Here is a 12,925-nt window from a genome sequence, read left to right as displayed (position 1 = left end):
CCACGACAGGAGCCTCTGCATCTCAGCATCATCCTCCAGGATACACAAAGCGGCCAGTGTCTAGAGAGCCAGAGAGGGACTGTGTCCCCATTCTACACACAGAGAGAATGAATGCCTGTGCCAGGGGCACAACTTCCAAGTCACTCTTCGTTATACTGGCCACAAGTTGTTTCTAGTACCCTCTCTTTCCTCCTGCAGGACTTGGTCAGGAATCCAGGCTTACAACAATAAAGTCTCAGGCAGGCAATACTGTTGTTGTGGGGTTTTTTTTTCCCATTCTTTCCAGCCTCTCCCTTTGCTTTCTCCCTGTATATGCAAACCCTTGTCTCATTTATCTGTAACCAAAAGGTATGTTTTAAACGGCATGCTCTCCGGAGTATTGCACCAGTTTCGCACACTTGCCAGAAACATCTGAAATCCAGGTGGGAGCAGTTAGTGTTCCAGCCACTCATTTCTGTGCAACACACTGCTCCAAGATATAGTGACCTAGAACAATGTTGATGTTTTGCTCATCACTGTTCTTTAGGTCATTTTGCTGACGTCAGCAGAGCTGACTAGGAGCTAGGCTCAGCAGAGGCACTGGGACGACTAGGCCCCTCTTTCTTCATTGTCTCTTGTCATTTAGTAGTCTAGACTAGGGTTTGTTTAATAGCAGCATACCAAATGAACAAAGACAGAAGCTGCCAGGCCTCTTAAAAATCCAACTTCTCAAATACACCACACCATTTCCATAGCATTCTACTGATCAAAGTATGTCACAAGGCCAGCTCAGATTCAAGGAAAACTGGGCTGCACTTCTTCAAGGAAGAGGTATCCAAACAGAGAGATGGTAAGAATTGTCAGAGAGTCATCTTTGAAGACAAACAACTATTGTTCAGTCTCTGGCCACAACAATGCAGATCCTTTGCATGTGCAAAATATCCCCCTCCCAAGACCCCAAAAGTCTCATTCAGTTATAATATTAGCTCTAAGTCCAGGATTTCATCATTAAATATAGTCCAGGTAGAGACAAGCCTCCACAGATTAGAGAGTCGGATGCAGTTGCCCAGGTGTGGCTCTTCTTCAGTTATGAACTAAAATGGTAAGTTATCTGCACTCCCTACCTCATCCCCACACATACATCCAAAATGCAATACTGAGAGAGGGATATGATAACTACGAGAGACTCCTGTTCAAGAAAGAGGAAAATGGAAGGTTCACAAAGCCACTGATCCATAGCAATTCTGAAATCTGGTCCAGTACATATTCTCAGGGCCTTATTCTGGAAACAGTGAATGTTACTTGATTAGGAACAGGCTCTACCCTCTGGGAATAATTTCCTAATTCATTGTTCTCTTGACTCTTGTCTCGTGCACTGCGGTCTTAGCGTGGCCCTCTAAGTCATTACTTGGTCTCAACACACAAAAAAAATAGCCATCATTTCACATTTAGTGTACCATTTTCATTTTCTAATAATGCACTCTTAATGCCAACAGCTGACTAGGACTTATTAAAAGTTCAAAATGAGGTGTGTGACATTTCCATTTGTATAAATATGTTCAACTATGTATGTGAAAATGCTTAGGTCATTTGTATAAATTCATCAGTATAATTACATTGACTATAATGAATACATAGATAATCTATATAATTTTTACACTAAATTGAGCTGTTGTCCAGTGAACTAAGCTGTGAAGAAATATTTCTTGTGACCTGAGAAATGCTATATTATTTTATGTCTCTTAAATGTGTTCTTTACTTAGTTCTAGTAAAGGGAAGGAGTCTATGACGCTATGCAGAGGCAAAAGCAGAGCTAAGTAGTATCACTGACTTCCATCCTATGCGAAGAGCTGACTCATTGGAAAAGACCCTAATGCTGGGAAAGATTGAGGGCAAAAGGAGAAGGGAGCAGTAGAGGATGAGATGGTCAGATACCATCACCAACTGAATGGACATAAATTTGAACAAACTCTGAAAGACAGTGAAAGAGAGGGAAGCCTGGCATGCTGTGGTCCATGGGTCACAAAGAGTTGGACAAAATTGGGCTTCCCAAGTGGCTCAGACGATAAAGCACCCACCTGCAATGCAGGAGACCCGGGTTCGATCCCTGGCTTGGGAAGATCCCCTAGAGAAGGAAATGGCAACCCACTCCAGTATTCTTGCCTGGAGAATCCCATGGACAGAGGACCCTGATAGGCTACAGTCCAGGGGTCGCAAAGAGGTGGACACAACTGAGCGACTGAACGGAACTGAACTGATGCCATACTTGAGATTATTCATTTTTAATATGATCTATGTTTTCCATTTTACACCTATCTCTGTAGAGATCTATGCCTAGATCTATATAGGGATCAGATCAGATCAGTCACTCAGTCATGTCCGACTCTTTGTGACCCCATGAATCACAGCACGCCAGGCCTCCCTGTCCATCACCAACTCCAAGAGTTCACTCAGACTCACGTCCATCGAGTCAGTGATGCCATCCAGCCATCTCATCCTCTGTCGTCCCCTTCTCCTCTTGCCCCCAATCCCTCCCAGCATCAGAGTCTTTTCCAATGAGTCAACTCTTCCCATGAGGTGGCCAAAGTACTGGAGTTTCAGCTTTAGCACCATTCCTTCCAAAGAAATCCCAGGGCTGATCTCTTTCAGAATAGACTGGTTGGATCTCCTTGCAGTCCAAGGGACTCTCAAGAGTCTTCTCCAACACCACAGTTCAAAAGCATCAATTCTTCGGCGCTCAGCCTTCTTCACAGTCCAACTCTCACATCCATACATGACCACAGGAAAAACCATAGCCTTGACTAGACGGACCTTTGTTGGCAAAGTAATGTCTCTGTTTTTGAATATGCTATCTAGGTTGATCATAACTTTCCTTCCAAGGAGTAAGCGTCTTTTAATTTCATGGCTGCAGTCACCATCTGCAGTGATTTTGGAGCCCAAAAAAATAAAGTCTGACACTGTTTCCACTGTTTCCCCATCTATTTCCCATGAAGTGATGGGACCGGATGCCATGATCCTCGCTTTCTGAATGTTGAGCTTTAAGCCAACTTTTTCACTCTCCTCTTTCACTTTTATCAAGAGGTTTTTTAGTTCCTCTTCACTTTCTGCCATAAGGGTGGTGTCATCTGCATATCTGAGGTTATTGATATTTCTCCCAGCAATCTTGATTCCAGCTTGTGTTTCTTCTAGTCCAGCATTTCTCATGATGTACTCTGCATATAAGTTAAATAAGCAGGGTGACAATATACAACCTTGACATACTCCTTTTCCTATTTGGAACCAGTCTGTTGTTCCATGTCCAGTTCTAACTGTTGCCTCCTGACCTGCATACAAATTTCTCAAGAGGCAGGTCAGGTGGTCTGGTATTCCCATCTCTTTCAGAATTTTCCACAGTTTATTGTGATCCACACAGTCAAAGGCTTTGGCATAGTCAATAAAGCAGAAATAGATGTTTTTCTGCAACTCTCTTGCTTTTTCCACGATCCAGCGGATGTTGGCAATTTGATCTCTGGTTCCACTGCCTTTTCTAAAACTATCTTGAACATCAGGAAGTTCACGGTTCATGTGTTGCTGAAGCCTGGCTTGGAGAATTTTGAGCATTACTTTACTAGCGTGTGAGATGCGTGCAATTGTGCGGTAGTTGGAGCATTCTTTGGCATTGCCTTTCTTTGGGATTGGAATGAAAACTGACCTTTTCCAGTCCTGTGGCCACTGCTGAGTTTTCCAAATTTGCTGGCATAATGAGTGCAGCCCTTTCACAGCATCATCTTTCAGGATTTGAAATAGCTCAACTGGAATTCCATCACCTCCACCAGCTTTGTTCATAGTGATGCTTTCTAAGGCCCACTTGACTTCACATTCCAGGATGTCTGGCTCTAGGTCAGTGATCACACCATCGTGATTATCTGGGTCGTGAAGCTCTTTTTTGTACAGTTCTTCTGTGTATTCTTGCCACCTCTTCTTAATATCTTCTGCTTCTGTTAGGTCCATACCATTTCTGTCCTTTATCAAGCCCATCTTTGCATGACATGTTCCTTTGGTATCTCTGATTTTCTTAAAGAGATCTCTAGTCTTTCCCATTCTGTTGTTTTCCTCTATTTCTTTGCATTGATTGCTGAAGAAGGCTTTCTTATCTCTTCTTGCTATTCTTTGGAACTCTGCATTCAGATGTTTATATGTTTCCTTTTCTCCTTTGCTTTTCGCTTCTCTTCTTTTCACAGCTATTTGTAAGGCCTCCCCAGACAGCCATTTTGCTTTTTTGCATTTCTTTTCCATGGGGATGGTCTTGATCCTTGTCTCGTGTACAATGTCACGAACCTCGTTCCATAGTTCATCAGGCACTCTATCTATCAGATCTAGGCCCTTAAATATATTTTTAGATGTATAGTATTTATTCCAGACACTGTACTGGAAACTCCCATGGGCAGAGGAGCCTGGTAGGCTGCAGTCCATAGGGTCGCGAAGAGTCAGACAGGACTGAGCGACTTCACTTTCACTTTTCACTTTCCTGCATTGGAGAAGGCAATGGCAACCCACTCCAGTGTTCTTGCCTGGAGAATCCCAGGGATGGGAGAGCTTGGTGGGCTGCCATCTATGGGGTCGCACAAAGTCGGACACAACTGAAGCGACTTAGCAGCAGCAGCAGCAGTACTAGGCATGTTATACTACTTTTTAACTTAATCCTTGCAGTACCCCTTCAACATTATTGTGATTCATCATTGAGCTCATAGATATTAACTACATCATGGAAGGTCTCATACTCTAGAGCTCTAACTTTGTATCATCCCTTCCTTACTTTACAGTGTTTAGGAGTCAGGTTTGCTACTTACTTCTACAGTTTATTTATTTCTTTTTCCACTATGTCCAATAACTGACTACAAAATTTTCCCTAAATAAAATGGCAAGTGCTTATCTAAAATAACCAAAATTCAAATAATTTGTGGGGGAAAGCTTAATAAAGGATAACTTATTATTTTAAGGACATCCGTCAGAGCTAAAATGATAAATGAAATTATATTACATTCCTCAATAAAGAGGAAACTATGCTCTCCAAAGCACATAAAATTAGTTCCAAAATTAAAAATTCAGAAGTTAGACTTAAATGAATGCCATCAATTAATTTTTATAAAAGAACTAGAACCATTTTGAAAAAGTTCAATTGTCTTCTAAATGAAAATTAGATAAATAACTTCATTTTATTGAGAAAAATTATTATGATCTGAGAGATAGAACTGGCAGGCTTTTTTGCCTTCAATTAAAAATATCAATCCTCCAGTGGAGTCCCCAAATCATTCATCTACAAATGAGCAGAACTCAAAGAGGATTTCACCTAGAGAGCAAAGGAGCAGTAGACAGAAAGGCTGCTTTTTATTTGTGGTTCTACTATCTTCAGAGATGAGATTAAAAAAAAAAAAATCCTAACGATGATGAATAAATATTTGTTAAAAGCTCCAGGTACTGTCTTATAAGTTGTACCTTAAAACCTGAAGGAGGGAACCTGAAAAGGATGAACGTATTTTCCATGTACTTTAGGCTTTCCTAATTTCACTACAATCTTACAGCTGCTTAAGAAGTCATTGCCTGTTCAGTTCTTCATAAAGCAAATAAAGAATAAAAGGAACTCTCCCTTTATTACTGTGTTGTTGGAAAGAAATCTGTAAAGATCCCATGTGGGTTCCTAATTAGCCAGGATGTGAGAATCTGACCAGCAATATGGAAACACACAAAATGGTGACCTATTTACAGAGTTTCACACATTCATTGTTACTGATTTTCTTTGAAGTATACAACAAGAAGAAAACGACACAGTATTTCTGCATCCCTTGTCATCCTTTTCATTGATCCTGTTTCTTCACTACTGGAGACACATTTGCGCTTGTTTGTTGAACTAATTTAAGGAACTAGAAACACCTATGAAGTCTGTAGAAAATTTTATGATCAAGCGAAAAGTGGCCAACTCATTTGTTACCAACTTTTCAATGGCAAAAATAGCCTAAATCCCAAACATCATAATAGAACTGAGACAAGATGAAGTGGACCATTTTCTGTGCAGTTTCACTTTCCTTTTTTTTTTTTGAAAGCATGGAAGCATTTGCCAAAATGTGATATCTGTAATAACAAGCCATGGGGAGAAAAAAAGCAAAACATCCTTGCACAATGATGGTAGACTATTACATTTAGCCTACCCACACAAATTGGTCCCAGCAGTTTTCTCTTTAATTCAGGATTTATAGAAACATCTGAGATTATAAAATTAACCAAACAAAAACAGATGCTATAATCATGAGGGGCCCAATTCTTGGATGAATACCAAATCTGAACATTAGTATATGGAGTGGAAACATTTTAACTTAAGTTCTTGTATATCAGTTTACAAGATGATGTGAATATTTCACATGAAAGTAACTATCTTAAACAGCTTGGAGAAATGAAATTATATTCACGTAAGTGGCCCATTTTTCTCCCTTTTAAAAGTAAGATTAGAGCTATTAAAATGATAATTTCCTCAACTTTCTTAATTTATAATATAAAATCTCCCACCTATATTAACAATTTCTAGGAAAAATTAAGGGAGAGGTATATCTTAGATATAGCTCCCAAATTGTGCTTTTATAGTACTCTGGGGTGATGCATAATCATGTCACTGTCGTTTAGTTTGAGAATTTATTGTAGATCAATTCTGAGCAGCACTTAGCATTTTGGTCAGTGGTAGCATCAACCAAAAGGATAAAGAACGCTTTACATTTAAATAAGAGTAACAATTTAAAGGTAGTAGAAAATACTCTTCTAGTCTAGGTTACACTTACACATTGTAAAAAATGTAGAAATTACCCTTTGGAAAAAGAGATCTAAAAATGAGGTTTGATAGTCTTATTTCCATTTAACGGCTAGGTTCATTGGTAGGAACTGACTGCTTGTGGCCTGTGCCTTGGCTGAGACTGGTTTGAAGGTAAAAATATGAAGGAAATTAGAGATTTAAAATCAATCAAAAATATGTTATTTTTAGGAATGAAGGATCTTTAAGTGATTTAAGATGCTTTTTCTGTAAAGTAGTATGTTTCTCTGAATTCAAAAAACACATAGCAAAGACTCTAGGACTAGGTTTTAAAAAAAAAAAAGCTTTGTAAACACACTCAGAAAAATGTCAGGATAATACTGCCAAGGGATCTTGGCCAAGATTTGTTTATTGGATTTACACAATTGAACCAATCATGATTAAATTGCCTCAGGGCCAAAGTTCAAAGGGATATCAATCAGAATGCATAAAAAGTAGAGCAATGAATGGCATATATTAAAATAAGTAAGATGTCAATGTAAAGAGATGTGTTTTTCAGTTCTTTACAGTTCTGCTTGTAGAAAGTCATTAGACAAGAACTGGACCAAACTATGATGAACAAATGCACAGACAAGGTCCCTCCATAGAAATCTCCTTTCTTCTTGAGTTCTTTATGGATGAAATGCGGTAACTGTTAGCTGGAGCCCTCCAGCTGATTTATATGTCTATGAAGTTGAGGAAGCAGTGTTTTCCACAGCATATTCCAGAGAACACAAAACCATGGAATGTTACTAAACATTAGCCAATCTCTCCTTTCCTACCAAGGTGAATCAGTGAGGAAATATGGATTTTAAATCTGGTTTAACAAGCTATCTGTTTTTCTATAACCCAAGTTTCCCAAACTTATTTTCATTCACAGCCCCTTTTTCTGAGGCAAAACTTTCAGGAACAGTATTCTTTTGGAATGCACATTGGGGAATCCAAGTGAAGTGAAGTGAAAGTCACTCAGTCATGTCCAACTCTTTGCAGCCCCATGGACTATGCAGTGCATGAAATTCTCCAGGCCAGAATACTGTCGAGGGTAGCCTTTCCCTTCTCCAGGGGATCTTCCCACCCAGGAATCAAACCCAGGTCTCTCACATTGCAGGTGGATTCTTTACAAGCTGAGCCACCAGGGAAGTCCAAGAATAAGGGAGTAGGTAGCCTATCTCATCTCCAAGGGATCTTACCAACCCAGGAATCGAACCGAGGTCTCCTGCATTGCAGATGGATTCTTTACCAACTGAGCTATGAGGGAAGGCCAGGGAATCCAAACCTAAGTTAATTAACATACAAGATGTGTGCACAGTCCTAGGCCTGAAGGTGAAGAAAGTTGGTTGGTTGGTCTACACACACTTTTAAGTTTCAGTCAGGCCCACTTTTCTTCCATAATAAGCAATCTTCCTCTCCACTTAAGAGCTTAGCCTTGTCACACTTTTTTCTCTCAAATGTTGACATTCCTTAAAATAAGGTAAAAATGCTTGATAATAGCTGGAGTGTGCATTTTCACATTTATGTGCAACAGAATAGACCTTTGATGTGAAAGAATGTAATTCTTAGTCAGAAATTTTAGGCAAGCAAGTGAGAGCAATATTTGAATGAATAATAAAGCTATTTATAAGCATCTTGTGACCATATGCCATGCCATGAATTGATATCTGAGATATTGAGGGCTCAGTAACTCAAAATTAGCATTTTGAACTGGATCTGGAGGCTCTGGAGCACTTGTTTCTCAACTTCCCTCTGTCTGAGCAATTCCATGAGTCATCTGGTAAGAGTCACCATGAGGTGATGGCATCAATGTCATTTAATCGCTAAGCCTGGACTAGACATTCCCTACTAGAAAGGAACCTGGAATAAGAGCCACCCAGTTGGCTGAGGCTAAGCCGACAGTGGAAGCTTTGAGGTTTGTCTTGGCATTTATAAGTACTAAATCCTCCAGCCAGTGTTCACACAAGCTGTTAGCACCACAAGTCCATGAAGTTCAGTTCCCCAAGGTATCTGGAAAGTCAAAACTCTAAAGTCCGGGCAGAAAGACCGGGAGCATCTTGACTCTTTCCTATTATGTGGTTTATTCACTCACTAAACAGTTCCTGAGCCAAGTTGTTCGAGGCACTGGAGACAGGATAAAAAACAAGACAAATAAGACCCAAACACTCATGATACTTAACATTTTGGCTGGGTAAGACAGGCAAGAAACAAGCAAAGAATTATCAAGCATTGCCTAAGTACAGCAAAGAAACTATAAACAAGTGACCTGAAATATAGTGATGGGCTATGGAGCCAATGTTCAAAGAGAGGACTCCAGTATCTCTGGATACAAGAGAGATACAAAAGCGATAAAGAGAGATACAAGATACAAGGTCCGGTCCTAGAAGGAGGCTAAGACATTCGGTAAGAGATCGGAAGAGAGATAAGATCGGCAAAGAGGTAGAATCTTACATATATGACCCTAAATGGGTGAGGGACTCAGGAAGTCAGGACAGGAAGAATACAACAGAATGTGGGTGAGGAACGATACAAAATGGCTGCTGTTTTTGGATCACCCCTGAGCATGTTGAGTCTAATTGCAATTGAAAAATATAAAAGTCAATAGTGGGGCAGCAAAGGCCATTTAGAGCAGGCAGAGTGAGCCAATGAAAGTTCCTCCTCCAAAAAGTTCTGCTCCAGTTAACACAGATCTGCAATCTGGGGTAAACACATCCCTATCACTTAAGGAGATGAGCAAAGAGGAGGAACCTGGCATTTCTCAACTATGGGATCAAGAGATTCTATCCTGAGGATTCAGATATATAAAAGAGCCATGCCTCCTTTGCTAATGGCAATGGCAGGTAGCACTCTGCTGGAACTTCTACCTACAAATTCAACTCTGGCTTCATATGTTTGACTTATTTCTGGGGTTAATTTTACATGTCAACTCAACTGAGCTAAGGAAACTCAGATACTTTCTAAAACAGTATTTCTGAGTTTGTCTGTGAAGGTGTTTCTGAAAGAGATTAACATTTGAGTCGGTAGACTAAGCAAAGAAGATCCATCCTCGCTAACTCGGATTGGTATCCTCTAATCTGATGAGGACCAAAGAGAACGAAAAGGTGGAAAAAGGGCAAAGTTGCTCTCTTCGCTTGAGCTGAGACTTGCATCTTCTACCCTGAGGTATGATCACTCCTTTGGACTCAAGCTGGACTTACACCATTGCCTCCCCTGGTTCTCAGGCACTTTGGCTCTGAACGAGAAGCACACCATCCACTTTCCTGGGCCTCCAGCTTGCAGACAGCAGACTGCGGGACTTCTCTGCATCCACAGTCGTGTGAGCCAATCCCTCATTATAACACTGGTTTTAGATATTTCTATATATCTTACTGGAGAAGGCAATGGCACCCCACTCCAGTACTCTTGCCTGGAAAATCCCATGGGCAGAGGAGCATGGTAGGCTGCAGTCCATGGGGTCGCTAAGAGTCGGACACGACTGAGTGGCTTCACTTTTCACTTTCATACGTTGGAGAAGGAAATGGCAACCCACTCCAGTGTTCTTGCCTGGAGAATCCCAGGGATAGGGGAGCCTGGTGGGCTGCCATCTATGGGGTTGCACAGAGTTGGACACGACTGAAGCAACTTAGCAGCAGCAGCATATATCTTACTGGTTCTGTTTCTCTGGAAGATCCTGATGAACACAGCTGGTGTAATAAGTAGCAATTCTCTTCATCAGCGGCAGAGAGAATGCCAGGTGAGACTAACAGGCTGGACAGATATTTACAGGGCATACATTTTCTTTTGATGCAAAAACCCATACCACTCAGCCTGGTTAAGTCAGCAGTTATTAGTAAAGTTTGTACACAGGCTCTAGACTTCATATTTCCTGTGAAAAACAGATGGGAAAAGACAAATTTTCTACATATAAAGGTTTCAGAAAATTATAAGTTTTCCTAACTGATGAGAGTTAATCTTTATAGAAATTATATTTTAACACATAGTATATATATAATCTTTAATATTGACTTGGGAATATTATTTGAATCCAAAAACAAAGTAGAGATTGAGGCAGAAAGAAAATGCAACTTCAGAGGGATTCAACATTAAAATTTTGGGGACTCATCTATAAACAGCTCACGAAAACAGTAGAAAAATGAAATGAAATGATTGACTAAACATGATATAAAATATGTTGATGACATGTCTCTACACATCTTTAATTTCGCACAGATTACAATGGAAAGAATTTTTTCACAGTCCATTTGTTTCCTGGCCATGTAACAAAATGTGGTCCTAAAAACTTACGAGGTTCAGCTTAAGAAATGGTTTTAAGAATCAGGTTTTATCAATGTCCTAAAATGAGAGCGAGGAGCTGGGAGGCTCAGTTCAGTTCAGTCACTATTTTGGGTTACATTACAGAATAAAATAGAAAACAGATTTAAAATTCACTTGACCAAAAACTTCATGCTTCACACTAAGTGTAAATGTTTCAGAACATTCGTGTTTTCAGTATTTGTTCACAATTTATTTTCTATTTTCAACAAACACTTCCTAAAATAAAAGACATTACATTCTGTTGCATGCTATGAAGGCTAAAAAGATAAAAGGCATCCCAGTTCTTCAAAGGCCCTTTATATACGTTTTACAGGGCATAAAACCTAGAGTAAGAAAGGTAACTGGTGCTGCCAAACGGTACCTCAGGGCAGCTTTAACCTCTACATAATCTCCACCGATCCCAAAACCTGTCCTGAAAACCCACAATGTCAGTAAAAGAAAAATGTGTACCATGCACATACAGTTTTAATACACTCCCCTGCCCTCTATTCCAGTCTGCTGCCTTTAAGGCCCTCCCTGCAGAAATTCTATACCCTTGGATGGATCCTTTGCTGTGTAACAGAGGAAGAAAGATCATCCAGTTTTGAAAGAAAAGGGATGGAGAAAATGTAAGTAAACCTCACAGAGGAGATACGACTTGAGTGAAACTTGATGGCTATGTTATTTTCACATGCAAGAATGAGGACAGGCCTGGATGAATTCTGAAAAGGACCAAGAACAATCAAGAAGGGTTAGGAAAACCAGCCTGACTCCCGGTTTAGCATGACCTCAGGGGCGCCGTTCACATCCTACCTGGTGTGGAGCTGGGCTCCAAGGGACCCCCTGAAGCTTAGAGCACGGGGTTGGATAATTATATTGCTCCCTTTTCAGTTTACACTTGAGAAAAAGAAAAGCTCCTTCTGAGTAGAAAGAACCCCTTAAAGGCTAACTAATGATAATGTACTCCCCAGCGTGTATATATTGGTGAATCCTTTTTGACTTTGCTATCTTTCTTGGGGGACTATTCACGGACACTTGTATATATATGTCCTTTTCTATTGCTTCATTTGTCTTTCTCTTTCTACTGTAATAGCCCTGTCTCCACTTCTCACTTCCACTGAGATGAGAAAAATGTCTCCCAGTTGCTGGGTCGGCAGCTTCCTTTCTGCAGATCTTTCCATCTCTTTTAGTCCGTCTTATTTAATTTTATACTCTCCCCGGACCTTCCCTTATTCTATCATAGATCTCACTTTGAAAAATCTATTGTGCTTTTTAGGTTCTCTCTGCAGCCCCGACTTGTCCACCTCAGTGACATCTCATTTTCTCTCACTGCTCTCCCATGTACCTCACTAGGCCTTTATTGAACACTCCAGAAAGGGTAAAGTGGGAAAGGGTGAGCTTATAAATTATGGAGAGAAACAATCTCTCGACTACTAAAATGGTGTTCTACCGATCTCATTTGTCAATATGTTGTTTAGTACCTCACAAAATCAGACATGCACAACTGGTAGTAAAAATTGACCAGATTGAGAGATGTAAATTCCCTCTGATTGCAGGTCCAAGAAGTGGAAATCCATACGTTGGAGCAGGGAAATATTGATGGAGCTGCTTTTGGTTAAGGGCTTAAAATCATATTACTGACCTTTCATCAAAGTGTTGGGTCCTAACACCCCAGGTACATTTTGGAGCACCTAGCAGTGTGATTGTAATAAAATAAACAAAACCTTTAAACACACCTCCATTTGTGCTTGGCCTCCTGCGTGTCTCCTCTGTATTATGTGAGTGTGGGAGAGAGACAGAGGTATTCACAAGGACAATATGACCTCAATTTATCACCATTTAACATGT

General features: G+C 40.3%; 1 protein-coding gene across 45 annotated transcripts in view; it reads right to left on the bottom strand.

The window, feature by feature from the left end:
• LOC147368975 (uncharacterized) overlaps positions 1–12,925 on the bottom strand; it is a 724,353-nt gene that overhangs the window by 339,210 nt on the left and 372,218 nt on the right. For 4 of the 45 annotated variants that reach the window (XM_086410576.1, XM_086410577.1, XM_086410578.1 and 1 more), the window contains one exon: positions 9,588–10,649. The exons of 39 other annotated variants lie outside the window; for them this stretch is intronic. In XM_086410576.1, the coding sequence (XP_086266702.1) occupies positions 10,369–10,649 (281 nt within the window). In that variant the 3' untranslated portion in view covers positions 9,588–10,368. Of the gene's footprint in view, positions 1–9,584; positions 10,650–12,925 lie in introns of those variants that run through there. 2 more of the 45 variants (XM_086410581.1, XR_015167034.1) reach the window with 2 other exon arrangements.

Source organism: Bos grunniens, chromosome 7 (genome assembly GCF_055505025.1).
Source record: "Bos grunniens cultivar Pamir isolate PY7600 chromosome 7, Bosgru_T2T1.0, whole genome shotgun sequence".
Classification (NCBI taxonomy): Eukaryota; Metazoa; Chordata; class Mammalia; order Artiodactyla; family Bovidae; genus Bos; species Bos grunniens.
This window is presented reverse-complemented; position numbering and strand designations above follow the sequence as displayed.